Source organism: Barbus barbus (assembly GCF_936440315.1).
Source record: "Barbus barbus genome assembly, chromosome: 24".
Classification (NCBI taxonomy): domain Eukaryota; kingdom Metazoa; phylum Chordata; class Actinopteri; order Cypriniformes; family Cyprinidae; genus Barbus; species Barbus barbus.
This window is the reverse complement of record NC_136752.1, coordinates 27,095,290-27,116,463: the sequence shown is the minus strand read 5'-3', so window position 1 is coordinate 27,116,463 and position 21,174 is coordinate 27,095,290. Positions and strand designations below refer to the sequence as shown.

The 21,174-nt window shown below is 35.1% G+C and overlaps 1 protein-coding gene across 1 annotated transcript in view; it reads left to right on the top strand.

Moving 5' to 3' along the window:
• Positions 1-21,174, top strand: part of LOC306844368 (protein eva-1 homolog C-like) — a 45,150-nt gene that overhangs the window by 12,081 nt on the left and 11,895 nt on the right. Inside the window, exons 3-6 of the mRNA XM_079376452.1 lie at positions 1,215-1,432; positions 2,514-2,637; positions 3,700-3,852; positions 9,400-9,543. Coding sequence (XP_079232578.1) covers positions 1,215-1,432; positions 2,514-2,637; positions 3,700-3,852; positions 9,400-9,543 — 639 coding nt within the window. The remainder of the gene's footprint in view (positions 1-1,214; positions 1,433-2,513; positions 2,638-3,699; positions 3,853-9,399; positions 9,544-21,174) is intronic.

The window sequence follows — 21,174 nt, the reverse complement described above, 5'->3', positions numbered from 1 at the left end:
AATATAAACCAGCAATTCTGACTTTTTTCTCCAAATTTCAAGATGTAAATTTGCAGTTCTGAGAAAAAAAAACTTAATTGCAAGTTTTGAATAAATTCTGAATAAAATCCAAATTATAAGCTATAAACTCACAACAGCACATCAGCATATTAGAATCATTTCTGAAGGATCATGTGACACTAAGACTGGAGTAATGTTGCTGAAAATTCAGCTTTGCCTCACATGAATAAATTACATTTTACAATATATTCAAATAGAAAAGAGTTATTGTAAATTGTAAAAATATTTCACAATTACTACTAATTTTACTGTATTTTTGATCAAACAAATGCAGCCTTGGTGAGCAGAAGAGACTTTCAAAAACATAAAAAAAATCTTACTGACCCCAAACTTTTGAACAGTAGTGTCTTTTGATATTTATGTATTAAATTTACTTAAAAAAGCTGAATTATCCACACATTAGGCCTCATTCATAAAACAAAATAACAGAATGAAATTCTGTATAAATAGTTCATAAAATCTTTCTTACTAAATAATTTTTTTGCTTCTCTTCATTGGTAAAAAAAATAAATAAATCAACTTCATAAATTATCCAAATAATGTTTTGACCTTATATAAAAACATTATTTTATATATATATATATATATATATATATATAGATATATATATAGATATATATATAGATATATATATATATATATATAGATATATATATATATATATAGATATATATATATATATATATAGATATATATATATATAGATAGATGCCTATAGTGTGTCCTCATTTTGATAGCTAAGTAGTGTGTGTGTGTGTGTGTGTGTGCATGTTTTAGAGGCTTTGGTGGTCCGATCCCCACAGGTCTGGGCTGGTTGTGTGTATATTGAGGTAATGTGTAGTGCTTTGTGTCTGTGTTTCCTTCCATTATTCCTTCGGCAAACAGAACTGACATCACTCACTCAGCACGGAAACGTGTGTGTGAATCGCCTCTTTCCGCTCTGGAGTTGAACTATCAGGATAAAACACAGCTGCATAAACAGAAAGTGAAAGCAAACATTGAACCACACTGTTTTTCCCCCTCATATTCGATAATTTAATATACACCTTAGCAACCACATAGCAACACATATCATTGATGGACAGTTTTCTTCAGAATTTGATGCTGATGTCTGTGGATGGATTATCTTACGTGTGTTTTTGTCTCTGTGGAAGGTTATCTGTCGCGTGTTCTGAGGAATCACACAGACCAGGCGTGTGACGGAGAATTCCTGACTGTTCGCTGCCCGCCCAGAACCTCCATCACCGTCCAATCAGCTTTCTACGGCAGAACAGACCCCGCCCACTCACCTCAGTGCCCAAACCCTTATAGCGGTGCTGGACCACGCTCAGTGGATGACATCACTTCCTGTCATGTGTCCACATCCTTGCAGGTAAATATCGATTAGAGAATAGAGAAATTAAATCTTTACACCATCCAGTCAATTCCAGTGTTCATTTACTATCATTTATATACTGTTATACTATTTATTCATATTTATTTTTTTACATTTTAGTAATGTTATGTTTGTTTTTTAGCTTTAATTTTTTATTTCAGTTTTTATGGTTAGTAATTTTATGTGCTTTTGTCGTTCTATTATTTTTTTCAATATTTCTATTTATCTTTAATTTTTTTATTTCACACATTAAGGATAGTACTTTTATTATTTTTAATATTTAATATTAGCTTTCATTTATTTCTTATTTTATTTTTTGTAATTTTTTTTAGTTATTGTTTTTATAAATATTTCTGTTTAGCTTTAATTTACTTTTATTTCAGTTTTTTATTTGTAGTAATTTTGTTTAATGCTTTTGTCATTTTATTAGTAATAATTTTTTTAACAATTCTATTTTCATTTCAGTTTTAGTTTTGGTAACTTAAGTAAAACTTACATTTATTTCAGTTGCAGTTTTCAGTTCAGTTTAAGGTTTTCATCAAATATGATTAATTTGTGTATGATATGATAATATGAAAAATATGATAGTTCTGCCCTACATTTTTTTCTTATATATTTTTTATAATATTGTATGTGTCATACAAAAATACATCACATTAAAGAAGTGAAAGGGTTTCTTATGAAACATATGAAAGTTCTTCATATGTTTGACTCTGTGTGTGTGTGGCACAGTATATTAATAATGAGGCAGTATTTTGTTTTTGTGCGTTAAATGTGTTTATTATCCAAACGGAGCTGATGAAGGTGTGTGTGACTGATTTATGTGGCAGCTCTTTTGAACTGCGGCGTCTCTGACAGCACACACACAATCGTGATTTACGCTTTCACACTCCCTAAAACCACACGCTATAAACACACACATGTACAGCACTGTGTGCCGGAGTAAAATTACACACTGTGTGTTTTTCTGCCCGGAGGGAAGGAATCTACTGCGGGGAAAATGAAAGCCATGGAATAATGTATGTACCTGAATGAAAGCATTCTGTCTGTCTGTCTGGATCTGTCTGTCTCTCTGCAGAAGATGCTGGATGAATGTGAGGACAGGCGGAGATGTCAGGTTCTCGTCAACAGCCGTTTGTTTGGGTCGGACCCCTGTCCCACCGTCAGCAAATACCTCAGTGTGCAGTACAAGTGCAGGCCGAGTGAGTCTCTCTCACACACACACACACACACACACACAGGTTATTGTGTTCTGGTAGCTGAGCAGAGAGAAATCTGTCCACTTGTCCTTTCTCTTATGCGGGTCTGAGAAATAAAGCTCTGCACTTCAGTTACAGGTCACTGTGTGTGTTAAAGCTCTACAGACACACACACGGCCTCGGTTTACAGTAGAGTTGAAACGAATACATGAATCAATACATGATCCTTTTCAGCTGATGTCACCAGATTATTCATGATAAAAGGGATAAGTTCTGCCCAGTGTTGTTTTAGTATTAAAAATACATTTTGAATGGTTTTCAATTTTCATTTGAGTAATTTTGTTGTGTGCTTTTCACATTTTTATTAATTATTGTTGTTTTCTATATGACTATATAGTTTTTTCAGTTTTATTTTATTTTATTAGTTATTGTTTTTTGTATAGTTTTCTGTTAATATTTATTTTTTTACTTTATTTCAGTTTTTAAATTTGTCATTTTTTAGATATTGTTTTTTAATATTTCTATTAAGCATTTTTCTATGAAATTTTGTTTTGTGCTTTTGTCATTTTATTAGTTTTATTTATTTATTTTAATTATGACTATATAGTTTTTTCATTTTTAGCTTTTTTAATACATAAAGTTAATGAAAATGAGAAATATATATGCTAAAATAAATTTAAGTTTTTTTTTTAAATATTTTATTTTAGTTCATGTTTAGCAAACTATAATAACCCTGGTCCAGCACTATATATTTTTCGTTATAAGCTGTTTCGCATATAAATGCATAAATGCCAAGAATGCATTTATTTGATTACAAATACAGTAAAAACAGTGATCAAATAAATGCAGCTTTGGTGAGCGGAAGAGGCTTCTTTCAAAAGCAACAAAGATCTTTGATTCCAAACTCTTTTTAGTCTATTTGATAAAAAATACAGTAAATTTTTTTTATTAAAACAATTTTGTGAAATATTATTACAATGTAAATGAACTGTTTATTTAATGGATTTTAAAGTAAAACGAGTCATGAATAGTGTTTTGTTATGACTGTGTGTTTTCTCTCTGTAGGTGAGTATAAGAGTAAAGTGGTGTGTGAAGGCGAACGCTTGCGGTTGGGCTGTAAGACAGGGATGCAAATCGTGGTTTATTCGGCCATGTTTGGCCGCACGCAGCAGGGAACGCTGGAGTGTCCTCCACACCACCGGAGGGCACCGTCTGTCGGTAAGAGCTCAGACTTCACCAGGTTCAGCTGTAAAACAATGACATGAGTGATTCCTCATGTGAGATTTCTTTTTAAACTTCTTTTTTTTGCAAACTCTCTATCTCTATCAGCTCTGTCATTGTGGATTTGGGTTTAGGCTAGTTCCAGTCTCAAACTGCTCATGGACTGTTTATTGACTTTCTAATAAAGGTTACACAAAGATGGCAATCGTTAAATGACTGGTTCAAACGCTCACTGATGCTCCAGAAGGAAAAACACGCTGTGCACAAACTTTTTGAATTTGAAGATCAGGGTAAATGTATCTTATTTTGTCTTCTGGGAAACATCATATTCAGCTTCTGGGAGTACCAAATGAAAAAATATGATATTTAGGCAAAACAAGAAAAATTTACTCATCTTCATTCTGTTCAAAAGTTTTCACGCCCCGGCTCTTAATGCATGGTTTTTTCTTCTGGAGCATCAGTGAGCGTTTGAACCTTCTGTAATAGTTGCATATGAGTCCCTCAGTCGTCCTCAGTGTAGAAAGATCAATCTCAAAATCATAGTCATTTTTGGAAAGGGTTCAAATGCACAATTCTGGAAAACCAAAGAATTTGTGGGACCTGAAGGATTTTTCTGAAGAACAGCAGGCAGTTTAACTGTTCAGGACAAACAAGGGACTCATGAGCAACTCTCACTAAACAAAAAAACACAACTGTGGATCATTCAGGTAACAACACAGTATTAAGAATCAAGGGGATGTAAACTTTCAAACAGGGTCATTTTTTTAAAATTCAGATTTTGTCTCTTGTGGACTATATGTAAATATATTTAATGTGAAATATCTTATTCAGGTCAGTACTAAATAAACAATAACATGCATTTTGTATGATCGCTCTTATTTGAGCAAAATAATTAACATTCTGCAGATTCCGCAAGGCGTATGTGAACGTTTGACTTCAACTTTAATATCTATCTTGAGCTATATCTATATATATATATTCTTTTTTTTTTTGTAAAGCTGAAGTTGATCATTTTGCTAAATGTTTATGATTTTACACGACAGAATGTGATTATTTTTTAACGTAAATCTTTTGACGTCACACACAGAAAGACAGATCCTACAGCACCTGTGTAAATGTGAATGACATCACGTCATGTCAGGTGTTCGGTTTCACTGCTTCATTTCTCCTGTTTCTACATGTTTCTGTTTGTATCTCTGTGTGTGTGTGGAACTGTTCCAGCATCAAAGCTGAAAGCCGTGCTGTTTGAGGCTGTTTTGTGGCATGGGTGTGTGTATCCTGAGGGGTTCTGCTTCACCAGGAACATGCTTGAATTCAAGGAAACTTCTGGGATGTGTGGGAGGAAATTCGGTCAGAACAACACACTCTCTTTTTGTCTTGAGATGAGTAGCAGCTAATCTCATCTCCTCTTACACTCCTGGAGGCTGTGTGTGTGTGAGGTGGACACGTTTGGCTCCAGGTCGACTCTTTTCTCAGTGTGGTTAGTGTTGTTTTTGTGGGTGTGTTACAGTAAATGTGTTTTGTTAGTAGATAATGAGGTTGAGACCTGCATTTACAGCATTTAGTGACGGGTTGGATGTTCTGATTGTCTGTTATTGTGTCGTGTGAGGCGTTTTCACCTTCAGTGTGCAGAGATGGATTGGTTTTTTGAAGTACAGTGAATTTGGCACAAAAGAGACTTTTAATCATAGGCTGTTATTATTGGTAAAGTTGCATTATATTATAGGTAAGGTGTTATGACGTTCATCATCATATACAGTATCAAGTCTGGTTGTTTTTTTCCTTTTGTCTCTGCTTGGCAAAATTCAGCAATAAATAAGAGCTTTTTGTGTATTTGTGTGTTGAGTGTGTGTTGGCGAGAGAAGACACCAGCCTCTTAAGCAGCGCTTGACTAATCACTCTGACACTGGACTCAATGACGGGGTTAATGGGGTCTGTTTTTCTCTCTGGACGTCCTGTCAGGTGACACTGAGAGCGTTTCACCTGAAGATGCTCAAGAACCTCCATCTGTGAGACTTAAAGTTCATTAAAGCCGTTAAAACTAAATCAGTCAGAACCTACAGACTGATAGACTTTATGATTTGATTTGATTTGATTTGAGTGAAACAGAATATTTAGCAGGAACTGATTTTTTGTTATACATCTGATTTCGACTGTAATATGAAACGTGAGCCACGATAATATTTTTCATCATCCACACAGCCTTTGTTTCTCCAGAATATTGAATTTTATTTAAAACAATTTACACAATAAGACTTTTGTTTATTATTATCAGTTTTGAAAAAAAAAATCACAATTTATTTGTTATTATTGTGTATTATACTCCATAATATTTTTTTCATAATTTTTCTTAATATTTTTCTCAGGAAACTAAATGTTTCAGTCCTTAATTTTAATCACTTGAATTTTTTTCTGAGAATAACTATAAATATAGAATAGTAATCAATGGCAATAATTTTACTCATTATGTTTTAATTTAATATCTCCATCTTAACACTATATATAAACTACTGTTCAAAAGTTTGGGGTTGGTAAGATTTTTTAAATGTTTTTGAAAGAAGTCTCTTCTGCTCACCAAGGCTGCATTTATTTGATCAAAAATGCAGTAAAATTGTAAAATATTATTACAATTCAAAATAACGGTTTGCTACTTTAATGTGTTTTAAAATGTAATTTATTCTTGTGATCAAAGCTGTATTTTCAGCATCATTCCTCCAGTCTTCAGTGTCACATGATCCTTCAGAAATCATTATAATACACTGATTTGCTGCTCAATAACCATTTCTCATTATTATCAATGTTGAAGACAGTTGTGCTGCTTCATATTTTTGTGGAAACAGGATTCTTTGATGAATATAGAGTTCAAAAGAACAGCGTTTATTTGAAATAAAAATCTTTTGTAACATTATAAATGTCTTTACTGTTACTTCTGATCAGTTTAATGCATCCATGCTTAATGAAAGTGTCACAGAAGCTCACAGAAACACAAAGTTCACGTTCTCCGTGTGTTTCTGTAAACTTCCCACGCCTCATTTTTACCCCATCCAGAGCTGTAAACTCAGATTTGTCTATGATGGAGGACTGAAAGTGACCCCGGGGGTTTGGATCTGGTTTCTGGACGCTCTCAACCAGAACTAGATCTGCAGTCAGTGTCAGAAGAACCGTTACAGCCGGGTCTGTCATAAGAGAGGCGATGTATCCCAATAAATAGTTGCTTCAGCTTTAACATTGTAAGCATCGGCTGGTTATGCGGTTCATAAATCAAATCTCTATCAGCGAGCCGCTCTCTGTTTACTAACACGACTCCGTGACCTTTGACCTCTGACATTTGTTCAAGCCATTAGTCGTGAGGTGATGACGTGTCTCCGCTCCTCAGATCTTCAGTGACTGATGCTTCGAGCTGAACTGATTAAATATTAAATATATATATATATATAATATTTATATATAATTATAATTGGATTAAACATGTATGTATATATCTTTGTATGTATATATGTACAATAAAATACATATGTGTTATTCCAAGTAATCATAAAAATATATTCTGGAATTTATTGAACACAAGAAGTCCTTAATTTTAATTTTAATTAATTTTACATACATTTTTAGTAATTTTGTCATGCACATTTTAAAAATGTTTTTATATCTTTCTAAATACTTTTAATTTGAGTCTTAGTTTTAGTTTATTCAGTTAGTAATTTTAGAGCTTTAAATCTATCTCAGTTAATTGCCAAGCCAACCATTTCTAATTTTCTTATATTTTCTTATCTTCTTATGGGGTAATATAAATATTTTTCTTATTTTTTCATTTTTAGTTTTTCATCTGATATTTATATTTATAAATTTATATTAATTTTATTTCAAAGAGCAAAAATGTTTTTAATAGTTTTGTTTTTCTTTAGTTTTAGTTGACAATGACGGCACCAATTAATGGAACGGCAATATTGTTAATGATAGTTTTCGCTTTTTGGAGACTTGAACATGTTAGCTAGCAGTCTGTTAGTCTTATCCTCAGATGTCCCTTCAGTGACCGCCTGATTCATATTACACACCTTCTCCGTCCTGCCAGCTCCAATCTGATTGGCTGACTTTGTGCAATTCCCTGAAATAAAAGCATGATTAGTCCAGTGGGAAATGAAGTGGTGTGAACAAGACACAGCGAATGCTTTTGAGAATCACATAACTTGCAGCCTCAAACCTCTCAAATTCAGAAGGAAAGCAGCACTGAAATAGCAACAAATTAAAGATTTGAAGTACTTTCACTAAATGATATAATTATAGGACATGTTTCAAGTCAAGTATGTTTTAAGAGAACACGCCGTCTGTTTATGTGATCGTTTTGCCATCTGCTGTTGTCAGCGGCGGCTGCAGTTTCATCTTCCAACGCAGAATCCATCAAATCAAGTGTTAGAGACACAATGACGGGCGGACGACAAGCCCAAGCATGTCTCGTATGGTCTGTCTGCAGAATCTGTTTGATGTTCATCTGTGTGGCTTGATTGTTCTGTGTTGTGAAAGTAAAACATTTTCAGAGAGTTCAAACCCTTTAGGGAAACATTTCATTTATCCAGAGCTGTGACGGTGCCACTCGTTCATACTAGAGTTATTATAATAAACTAGAGCTAAAAAAAAAAAAAAAATATCTAGTATTAAATTAAAATGAAAAATCTATTTTCTATTTCAGCTAGTTTTAGTTCAACGTGATGTACTAAAGTAACTGCAACTAAAACTTAAAATAAAAATTAAAAACTGTATACACATTGGAAAATAGTAGCAATATTAGTAAAACTATAATATATTCAATGACACTAACTTTTTTAGTAATTTTGTGCTGTGCTCTTGTCATTTTTATTCATTTCAGTTCATTTTTCACTTATTTTCAGTTATTTGTTGTTTATTTTATTCATTTTTTTATTCATTTGTGATTTTCATCTAATATATTTAATTTGATTTCAATGCATGACTTAATTGATTTTGCTTAGTTTTAGCTAAAGTTTTAGTTAGCGATAACCACACAGTTTAACGTGATGTACTAAAATAACTACAACTAAAAATTAAATAAATTTAAAACTATATAGACAAAAAAAAACTGAAACTAAAAAACTAATAAAATGACAATTACTAAAACTTCAAGAAAAATTAAAATGAAATTAAAAATAGAAAAAGTAGAAAATAGAAAAATAACAACTAATTCAAACTACAATAGTATTTCATAATTTGTTTTAGTAATGTTATGTGCTTTTGTCATTGTTTTAGATTTTTTTTAAAATTCTAAATAGCTATAATGTTTTTTTTTTGTTGTTTGTTTTTTTTCATAACCAAAAATTCGAACTATTCAACTAAAATAACACTGGTTCATACTTTTTCATACAAAAAAATTGTGTCTTGAAATGACACATTCTCCAGTTGATAACAATCAGGAACATTTCTAAATGAAGCCTAGCGCACTTTTTTTTTTTTTCAGTCATTATAATTGGCTGTATACTGTGTGTGAGTGTGTGTGTGTGCTGAGATCTCACCTGATGTGTCATGTGATTCCAGACTGCTCGTCAGATGTGGCTCTGCAGGTGATGACATCACGCTGCCAGGGGAAACGCTCCTGTGTGGTCCGCGCCTCGACACAAGAGTTCGGTGACCCCTGTTACCACGGCACCCGCAAATACCTTAGCATCATACACACCTGCGGTGAGTTACACACCTCAACACATCATCCTCACACACCTCCACTCCCTTCAGTGACTATACTACAGTGAGAAACGGCTCACTCTGTGTCACTCAAACCATGTCTGAGCACTCATAATTCAAAATAAAATATAAAGGTGTTGTTATAAAGTGATGGAGATATTTTTGATTGTTTAATTGATTTGGCATTTAAAATGTATAATATAATATTTACAAAAAATTTATAGAAATTACATATATATATATATATATATATCTGACAGCATTTAATATTGTTTGTAATCTGCCCTGAATAATGAAAATTTCACTCATGTCACATTTTGAATTTCAGTGCATTAAAATGTATGAGGGAATAATAGTAAAATGCAGCTAAATATTGTATTATTAAATTGATCTATTGAGAATTTTCTCAGCTATTTTGTATCAGTTTTATAGAATTAATCAAACACAAACTATTCTTAAATGACCTGTTCTATGTTGCTTGTAATTTTATGCAATTACAGTAAAGCACATGAATAAATCTACAGAGCTGTGAGACATATGTTTGAACACTAGAGGGCAGTGATCCTTTATAGCTGGACTATTCATGATTTCTCGTGTGTGTGTGTGTGTGTGTGTGTGTGTGTGTGTGTGTGTGTGTGTGTGTGTGTGTAAGAAACCAGTTAAAAACGATGTAAAATCTAGTTTGTAACTTCGATGATTTGTTCAGATCACTCACCCTCACTACGTGTGTCAGTATGATCAGTTGCAGTCATACTGTGTGTTGATGGTTCTGCAGGGTTTCAGGATTTCTTTTTGACTGTGATCTGGTTTTTGTCAGTCCAAAAGCCATCTCCAGACCAGACATCAGAACCATTCATCTGTCTGTCCAAATACATGTCACAGACTATAAAGAGTCATGTTTCTGTGCTTTCACAAACTGTTATTACTGCAATCATGGTTATCGTGTTTGGGAAGCGTGTGGTTTGGTCGTGGAAACAGACTGAGTGCAGTGTGTTTGTTTAAGAGCAGATATCAGCTGGGCTGTGATTTCAGATGTAAAACCAGAGTGATTGTGATGATTTAATGATGTTGATCGAACATATAATCATGGAATCTAGTTTTTCGGCGGTTAGGATGCTGCAGTGAGATAAAAACAAGTTTCTCGGCTTCCTGAGTTTGCGTGTGTTTATGCTTCAAATCAGATGAATGTAGGTTTTCTAGGTGATTGAATGTCAGTCAGGCCCGACCGAAACTTTCCTTGTACTCTAACTATTTCCTGTCCCAGACATCTGATGAAACACCAAGCCTCCCTCGAGGAGTCAAAGCTAAAAAAAAAATAAATAAAAAAATAATTGTAAAATATTCATAATATTTATTTATAATAATTAATATATGAATACAATTTTTTTGTGTGTATTTATGTTATTTTAGCCATTAAATAAATCATTACAAATGACAAAGCTTTATATTATACACTTTGTTGATTATTTCAAAATTTTGTTAGAAATGTGTATGTATTATTATTATAACATAAATATGTATTTACTTATAAATGAATACATTGTGTATAGATATACTTTTTATTTATAAATAAATAAATATATTATTAATATAATACATATGCATTATAAAATAAATATAAATATTGTTTAATTCCTATTTTTTATTATAAAAGAGTTTTATTAAGAATGAGTTTTTGACCTGTTTCCTGTCTAATTTCTTGTAAATGACAACTATCTGAATTAATAATATTCATAAATATTATAAAATATTTATAAATAGTTTTTTCTAAATATTTGCATTTATTTATTCATTTATGTATTTTATATATTACAATTGTTTACTTAATGCATGCATTTAATAATTTTCTTTTAAATGTATTTTATAAGAACGTTCATTCATAGACTTTATTTATAATTAAAAATGCTATTTATAAATTACTTATAAATATTATTTATGCATTTAGTCACTTATTATATATTTAGAAAATATTTACAAAAATTATTTAAGAAATATTATTTATATATTTGATGTATATTTATGTATTAAAGGTATTTTGCTATATTTTATTTGTAAACTTATAAAAGCAAAAAGTGTATGAGTACCACTAAATAAATCAGTTTTCTTCAGAAATGAAAACCAAGAAATGTGATGATTGTGATGAAATGTGGATGGATTTGAGGTTATGAGGTTCATATTCGAGGCTCCATCAGTGTGACTGACGGAGAATTTGAGTTAAATGAGCATGACTAATGTCTTCAAAACCACTGACAGCATTCAGCTCAGGAGAAATGGACAGAAACGAGTCGGATCATGTGACCCAAGAGCGGTGTTTTGGTCTATTGCAGCACACCATTGCCCTTAAAAGGCAGTGAATTTGATTGGCTTTACGATCCAAACATACGGTGCCAGCTCTGTTTGCACATGCTCAGTTCAGTCCTCACTTTCTGTGTTTGATCGTTTGGAAGTTACCAGACACTTGGAGAAGCCGAAGTGATTTATTCACTGTTTGAAAGAGTGCTGGAGTGTTTGAGAGAGAGGACGGCATGCTGGGATATTGGGAGCGTGTGGCCAGCATGTTCACACATGTGAAGTGCCGCTCGATCGGTGGGTCAGTCGGGGTGCGGATGAGGTCAGAGGTCATCTGTATAGCTGCGGATCAGCCAATAGGAGGCCAGCAGGCTTCAGTCCAGCACCGAGCGTGTCAAACGCCACACAGGAGGATTTGCACACCGATCGGCTCTCGTGTGGCAGTTTTTGGCCTCCTGATTGTTTTTCTTGGGTCTAAACTATTCATGATGTCATTTATAAGCTTCTTACACACACTTTACTGCTTTAAAGCAGGTCCATCGTGAAGAAGATCTGATGAAGAAAGTTTAGAGAATGCATTGGTCACTTTTGCAAATATGGTCGCAAAAGTGGTCTATATGAGTATTTCAAGTCTTCTGAAGATATGCCGTGAGCTGCTGATCATTCAGTCAGATGAACTTATCAAACGATTCAGTCAAAGCATCGTTAAGTCCATTCATCTCACTTGTGAACCGAATCAACTGATTCATCACTCAAAAGAATGATTTGTTCACAAATGCTTCTCTCACAGTGTTATTTTAATTTTCTAATGTACTTTTGTCATTTTATTAGTTCTTTTATATTTCTACATAGCTTTAATGTATTTAATTTTTGATAAGTTTAGTACTTAATTTATGTGCCATTTATAGTATTTAATATTTTGAATGAGCTTTTATTTTTATATTTTCAGTTTTCATTTTAATTTTAGTTTAAGTACCATTTTTATTTATGTATTTATGCTAAGCTTTTAACATTGTTATTTTGGGTGTAATAATTGTATCATAAATTGTATTTAATTTAGTTCCCAAGCCAGCATTTCCCATTTTTGTTTACATATTATTCATTTTTCATCTAATATTTATATTTTATTTCATTTCAGCTATATTTCAATTAAAGAAAACATGTTTATGCTTTTTTATGGATTTTTTTAGTTAACAATAACAACACTGTTCTCTCATTAAGTCTTTAAAAAGAGCTAGAACTGATGTTCAGAAACTAAATATTGGTCTGTTTCTTGCTCAAAACTATCATATGACTGCAGATGACTTGAAATATAGTGCACAAATTGTATGGACCACTTTTGTTCTCATTTTATTGTGCCTTTTACACCATAAACGCTTCTGTCACCATATATTATAATTGCATGGAAAAGAGTTGTTCAAACTCTCTTTTGTGTTCTCTCCGTGAAAAGAAAGTCATACAGGTTTGGAGCGACATGAGGGTGAGTTAATGATGACAGACTTTTCATTTTTAGGTTAACTGTCCCTTTAATCATAAATTGGCTGTGTTTTTATGAAGGTAAAATGAGGTCAAAAAGATTTGCATGCGCAGGATAAGATTTGTGAAAATGTACATAAGATAGCAAGCGTAAATTAATTTTGCATGCGCAAGAAAAGATTTGTAAAAGTGTAAATCGCGTTTCAAGCAGAAGAAAAAAAGATTTGCTGAATTTTACTATTTTTTGTAAGTGTAATTCATGTATTGTGAAACTGCAACTTCATGCTAAGACAAAATAAATACGATCTGTATTCTTCTGACTTCCATTTTTTCACTCTTACACTTTTGGCACTGTGGTTTCGCCCAAATACAGCCAAAAGTATTGCAAGCGAAAACAACCGTATCAAGAGCTGCAATACGGATTGACCGCGTAAAAAACCAATATGTGTGTGGAGAATAAAAATCATTGTAACCGTCTAAATTACTTCTTGCATGTGTAGGGCAAAATGTTCCCCAAATAACCCTCTATGTATGTCTGTGTCTTTGCGCTTGAGATTTTACTGTACTAAATATTTGCCCCTAAATTATGCGTTTACCATCTGTAATGCCATGTGTAACCACTAGATGGCTGTATAACCATATACAAATGTCAACATTACTGTGTATTTCATGGTTTCTGGGAACATTTGATTCAGATATAGTTACTTTGCATTTGGTTTTTCATTTAGATGCATATATTTAGACATTATTAAAGACTATATCTTGTCAAAGTAGTTGTAGTTTTTTAAATGTTGATTTGGTTTGAAGTGTCAGTGTTTGCATTATAGTCAAATCTGGCGCTATTAAACATTTTGATTGTAAAGTTTATCATTTCAGTGGTGTAGGCAGATTAACTAAAATCTTAAATTTCAATGCCGTGTCGAACCAATCCAATAAAATTCACTCTAGCTTGAAAATCAGTATATGAGCACATGGTAGTCAGCCTAATTGTACACAGCTTCTAATGTTCATGCTTTTTGTTTTATTAATTTATTTTATTGTATTATTAATAAAAAAAATTCATATATATGTGTGCATTAAAAATACCATCGCTGCAATAAGAATGACACTGAGTCAAATTAAGTTAAAAATGTGTTCTCTCGTCTGGAGTGTTTATTGAACCAATCAGATTAGAGTAAATCGAGAGTCAGCGAGAGCCTCATTTGATTGGCTGCAAGAAGAAGGTCCCGCCTTCCACTCGCGCTTGCAAATCTGAAATCAGTGACAGAATCGTGTCAAAACTGCAAGCGCAAAGACACAGACGTACAGAGGGTTATTTGGGGAATATTTTGCCCTACACATGCAAGAAGTAATTTAGACGGTTACAATGATTTTTATTCTCCACACACATATTGGTTTTTTACGCGGTCAATCCGTATTGCAGCTCTTGATACGGTTGTTTTCGCTTGCAATACTTTTGGCTGTATTTGGGCGAAACAACAGTGCCAAAAGTGTAAGAGTGAAAAAATGGAAGTCAGAATAATACAGATCATATTTATTTTGTCTTAGCATGAAGTTGCAGTTTCACAATACATGAATTAAACTTACAAAAAATAGTAAAATTCTGCAAATCTTTTTTTCTTACGCTTGAAACGCGATTTACACTTTTACAAATCTTTTCTTCCGCATGCAAAATTAATTTACGCTTGCTATCTGATGTGCATTTTCACAAATCTTACCCTGCGCATGCAAATCTTTTTGACCTCATTTTACCTTCATATGTTTTTCCTTTTTCAGCGTGAGAGAGAGAGAGAGAGAGAGAAGGATCAAAGATCCAAAGCCACAATCTCCACTGAATGAATCTCTAATGTCACTTCCTGTTTCTTTTTGTCTGGCTTTGTCTCACACACACTGACTCAAACCTACATGCCCCCTCCAGCGCAACTCCAGCCCCTCTCGCCGTGTGTGTGTGTGTGTGTGTGTGTGTGTGTGTGTGTGTGTGTCCATGTTCACGGAGGTGCTCAGTGCTGCTCTCTCGCTGGAGAAAGAAAGGCAGGAGGTCACATGAGACTCTTGAGGAGTTTGGCCGTGTGTTTGGAGTTGTAGGAGTGTTGTGGACTTTTGTTTCACGGCTCGAGCGTCTGTGTGTGGCTCTGAACATACATGAGCTCAGGTAGAAGCTGACCGGAGGACAGACAGAAAGAGAAAACAGTGTGAGCAACAGATTTCCATCATGTGTTTGTAAGTGAGCTTCTGATTTTTATACTCTGTGTGTGTATTTGTGTGGGATTTGTCTTTATAAAGTGACTGTTTGAGAGGATTTGAATGTTCACGTGTTCACAAAAGCATCACTAGTACTATTATTTCTAAAAGTTGGTGATTTGAACAAAATGAGCCATTGTATTTTGGTGCCTATTCTGGTCTTACTACAGACGTGAGTGATGATCGTGAACTCTTTTATGTAAACAACCGCATAGCAACATGTTCCAACATTATAGCCATGACACACGCACATGCTTACTTGGCTTCAGTCAACATTACTTTGATGCACATTTATTTGACTTTTATTGTTTTATAAAGCTAGTTTTATGAGCCAAACCCTTACAGTAATCCCAAAAGAAAACTTTCTGATAAATACTGCATATATTTTTAAGGAAGTTAATACTTTTATTCGGTAAGATTAATTTAAATTTAACATTAAATGATAATGTATTTTATATATAAATATATTTATCATATAAAATATATAGTATAAATATATTTATTTGAAATAATTACAAACTTTAGATCAAAGAAACCAAGAAAAATGCATCACACTTTCCTCAAAAATATGAAGCAGTTTTCAACATTGATAATATTCAGAAATGTTTCTTGAGCAGCATATTAGAATGATTTCTGAAGGATCATGCAACACTGAAGACAGGAGTAATGATGCTGAAAATACAGCTTTGATCACAGGAATTAATTTACATTTTAAAATATATTCAAATAGAAGACAGTTATTTTAAATTGCAATAATATTTCAGGATATTAATGTTTTTATTGTATTTTTAATCAAATACATGCAGCCTTGGTGAGCAAAAGAGACTTCACTCAAAATCATTTAAAAAAAATTCCAAACTTTTGAGGAAGTTCCTAAAAGTAGGATAAATCATATTTAGCTCACTTCCAGGAGCAATTTTGCTATCAAGAATATAAACACACAAATCATCATCAGTCACCATTTACTGGGAAATATTGACATGCAGGTTAAAGATAGATGAAGTAGTGAGAAGGTGTGTCTGTGATTAGTTAAAGATTTACTACACAGACATTTGACATGCATTGTGTGATTTCATAGAGTCTCAGTGTGTGTGTGTGTGTGTGTGTGTGTGTGTGTGTGTGTGTGTGTGCATGCTTATGTGGTTTATGAGGACACAAATTTGTATGATGACATGGGTGACATAGGTAATACAATGTGAAGGTGATTTGAGGACTCTTTCAGTGTCTTTCTTTCAGTTTCCTGTGAGGGGTAGGTTTAGGTGTAGGGTTGGTCTAGGGTGATAGAAAATACAGTTTGTGCAGTATAAAAATTATTACGCCTATGGAGAGTTCCTGTAAACCATAAAAACCAGAGTGTGTGTGTGTGTGTTGTTCTCTTTAAGTCTTTGTATTTCTAAATGAAAATCTGCCTTCAGTTTCCTTGTGATTTTCTGTTTTCTTTTGCTTTTCTTCACATTTTTTCTCCTTTTAAACATGCTCTCTCTCTCTCTCTCTCTCTCTCTCGCTCTCGCTCTCGCTCTCGCTCTCGCTCTCTCTCTCTCTCTCTCTCTCTCTCTCTCTCTCTCTCTCTCTCTCTCTCTCTCTCTCTCTCTCTCTCTCTCTCTCTCTCTCTCTCTCTCTCTCTCTCTCTACACACATCTCGGGCTCTGTTAACTCTCTGTGTCCTGAAGGAATGACGGATTGAGCAGATCGTAGACGTTCAACAACCTCCTGAATGGCTACAGTTTCTCAAAATGCCAAGATCTGATTGCCTGGGTTTGGATGTCTTCCAGGAATCAGTGTGCATAGGTTTATCTCAGTCCACCAGGAAACAAATGTGCATTTACAGCGTTTACAGTGAGTTCTTATGAGGAAGAACCATTTGCTGGATTTGATTAGCTGTATGGTATGTGATGACATAAATACAGTACTATACAAAACAGTACATTATGCTTCTTTTTAGGGGTTTATCTGTGAAATAATTGTTTTTTTGACAGAAAACATACTATAAAGTATATTAAAATGATTTCTGAAGGATCATGCAACACTGAAGACTGGAGTAATGATGCTGAAAAGTCAACTTTCATCACAGTAATAAATTACACTTTAAAATATATTCAAAAAGAAATCAGTTTAAATTGTAATATATATTACTGTTTCTACTGCATTTTTGATCACATAAATACAGCCTTGTTGCACATTAAAAAACTTTGTTACACTTTATTTTAAGGTGTCCTTATACTTTTAAGGAGTAATATTAATTAACTATGTACTTATGGTTCGGGTTAGGGTTTGTCTTAGGGTTACTTGCATGTAATTATGCATAATTAATTGTTATTATAATAGTAAGTACATGTAACAAGGTCACCTTAAAATAAAGTGTTACCAAAATTGAAAACTTAAATCCATCAGCTTATACTGACTGTTTGTGTATATTTGTGTTGTTGTAGAACTGTATAACAGTTGTTCTCTCTGTGCCACTGAGCTTTAAATGGCCCTCGAGTCCATTAATATCCACAGCATGTGTGTGTATTTATGTGTACAGTATGCGTTCATGAGACTTTCAGGCCTGTTTAGAGACACAGAGAGAATATTTGTAGCATATGTGGATTTATTGGCCAGACTCGTGCCTGTTAAGACTAATTTGTCGGGACAGAGCGAGAGTTTGGCGCTGGTTTTCACCAGGCAGAGCGACTGAATTTGCAGCTTTATGTTTTAATCATGCGAGATGCGAGCGCAGCGGGGCGTGCGCTTATTAAAACTGCACACTGTAAACAGTTTTTTACGCTTAGAGTTTGTGCTTCCCTCACAGATATGAACCGTGTTACGAGATCAATCTGCTTTTATAACCTTCGGCTCACACGTGTTTCATTTGTATTTAATTTTACAAGGGTCTGCGATGAAGTCAAGACACACAAACTAAGGATCACTTGATAATGTGTGTGAGTTATTTCTGAAGATTTACTTCAGGAGTAAACTAGTCTTCTGTTCTACAGGCTGATACATTCATAAACCAGATTGAACCAGTTTAGACTTGTTAGAGCCAGGCTATTTTTGAGCCACTAAAGCCAGTTGTAGTGTAAAAATGGCCCAACCAAACAATCGATCAGTCAGCCGGTCAGTGAAACAGATGATAGACAGATCAGGTCGAGTTTCTCTGTTCATGTTTGGTGGAGTTTAAAGGGTTAAATATTACTGATTTAACGGATGAGAGCAAAACTGGACTTGAATTATGCTGGTTAATGATACATCTTTGACACTGTTAGTGAACTGAATCAACATTGAGCTGAATAAGTGGCGTGAAGTGACATACTGATTCAAGATTCAAGATTCAAGAGTTTTATTCGTCACATACACAATTATACAGAGTATAACCAGCAGTGAAATGTAGGTCAGGTCCGCTCCAAGGACAGTGCAATTATAAAGTATACAAATATTAAGAGAAGAAAAGTAGAAAAAAATAAAATAAAATAAAAAGAATAAAATAAAAAGATAGATAAAAAATATAAATATAAATGTGCAGGTCAGTATGTTGTTGACTTAAATAGTACTAAGAGGAATGTGCAAAATAATGTGCAAAAAAGTTGTACAGGGTATATAATAGCAGCAATATGAGGTAGAGAAAAATTATGAATAGCTTATTGATATGGTGATATTTACATGGAGTCAAGTGATGTTATGACACAGAGTTAGAGTTTAGGAGCCTGATGGCCTGGGGGAAGAAGCTCCTCCTAAGTCTCTCAGTTTTTGTCATCAGGCTACGGAAGCGCTTACCAGAAGGAAGCAAAGTGAATAGCTGGTTACCAGGGTGATTTGAGTCCTTGAAGATTTTGACAGCTCTATTTTTGCAGCGTTTGAGGTAGATGTCCTGCAGAGAGGGGAGAGCAGACCCTGAGATGCGCTCAGCTAAGCGCACAACTCTCTGTAGTGCTTTGCAGTCCTGATTGGAGCTGTTTCCATACCACACTGAGATGCACTGAGTCAATACACTTTCTATGGCCCCTGAATAGAAAGTTTTCAGGATTGCTGGTGAGACCCTGAATTTCCTCAGCTGTCGCAGATGGTACAGTCTTTGCCTGGCTTTCTTTACCTGAGTTTGGATGTGTGTAGTCCAAGTCAGGTTCTCAGAGATGTTTACACCGAGGTACTTGAAGCTACTCACCCTCTCCACAGGGGTCCCACTGATCATAAGAGGTGTGTAGGGCTGCTGCTGTCTCTTCCTGAAGTCCATGATCAGCTCTTTAGTTTTGCTCACATTCAGAGAGAGACAGTTGTCCTGGCACCATGATGTGAGTCTCTCTACCTCGTCCAAGTATGCGGTCTCATCGTTGTTGGAGATGAGGCCCAGAACCACAGTATCATCAGCGAATTTGACAATAGATGTGGAGCTGTGAGAGGACACGCAGTCATGCGTGTAGAGAGAGTAGAGCAGGGGACTCAGGACACAGCCCTGTGGGGCTCCTATGTTCAGAGTGATGGAGTTTGAGGTGAACTGGCCAACTTTCACCACTTGAGGTCTGCCGGTGAGGAAGTCTTGAATCCAGTCACAGAGTGAGGAGTTTAGGCCGAGGTCTGTGAGTTTAGATGCCAGTTTGATGGGGACTATAGTGTTGAAAGCTGAGCTATAGTCAATGAATAGCAGCCTTACATAATTTCCATTGTTGCTATCCAAGTGTGTGAGGGAAGAGTGGAGAACGTGAGAAATGGCATCGTCCGTGGATCTGTTTGGGCGATAGGCAAACTGAAGAGGGTCCAGAGTATCAGGGATGGAGGAGCAAATGTGGCTCTTTACAAGTCTCTCAAAAACCTTCATGACTATAGATGTGAGGGCAACTGGGCGATAGTCATTCAGGCAAGAGGGTTTATTGTTCTTTGGCACAGGGATAATGATGGATTTTTTGAATGAGGTGGGAACCACGGCGGTAGCAAGGGACTCATTAAAGATAGAAGTGAACAAACCAGCGAGCTGATCGGCGCAGGACCTCAGAACACGGCCGGTTATCCCATCAGGTCCGGCTGTTTTCCTGACGTTCACTCTCTTTAGCGCCCTCCGAACCTCATCCTCCGACACGGTGATTACAGGATCATCGCTGCTCTGCCTGCTGCTTCCAGACGCGCTGGTCGGCAGAAACGCGCCACCGCCGTTGCCATCGAAGCGGCCGTAGAAGATGTTACTGCCAAGTATGGTGACCCATACTTGGAATTCGTGCTCTGCATTTAACCCATCCAACGTGCACACACACAGCAGTGAACACACACACACAGCAGTGAACACACACACACCGTGAACATACACACACAGCAGTGAACACACACACACCGTGAACATACACACACAGCAGTGAACACACACACACCGTGAACATACACACACAGCAGTGAACACACACACACCGTGAACATACACACACAGCAGTGAACACACACACACCGTGAACACACACACGGTGAACACACACCCGGAGCAGTGGGCAGCCATTTATGCTGCGGCGCCCGGGGAGCAGTTGGGGGTTCGGTGTCTTGCTCAAGGGCACATTGATTATTGACATGATCAATTGGTATTGAGGGTGGAGAGAGCGCTGGACATTCACTCCCCCCACCTACAATCCCTGCCGGCCCGAGACTCGAACCCACAACATTTGGATT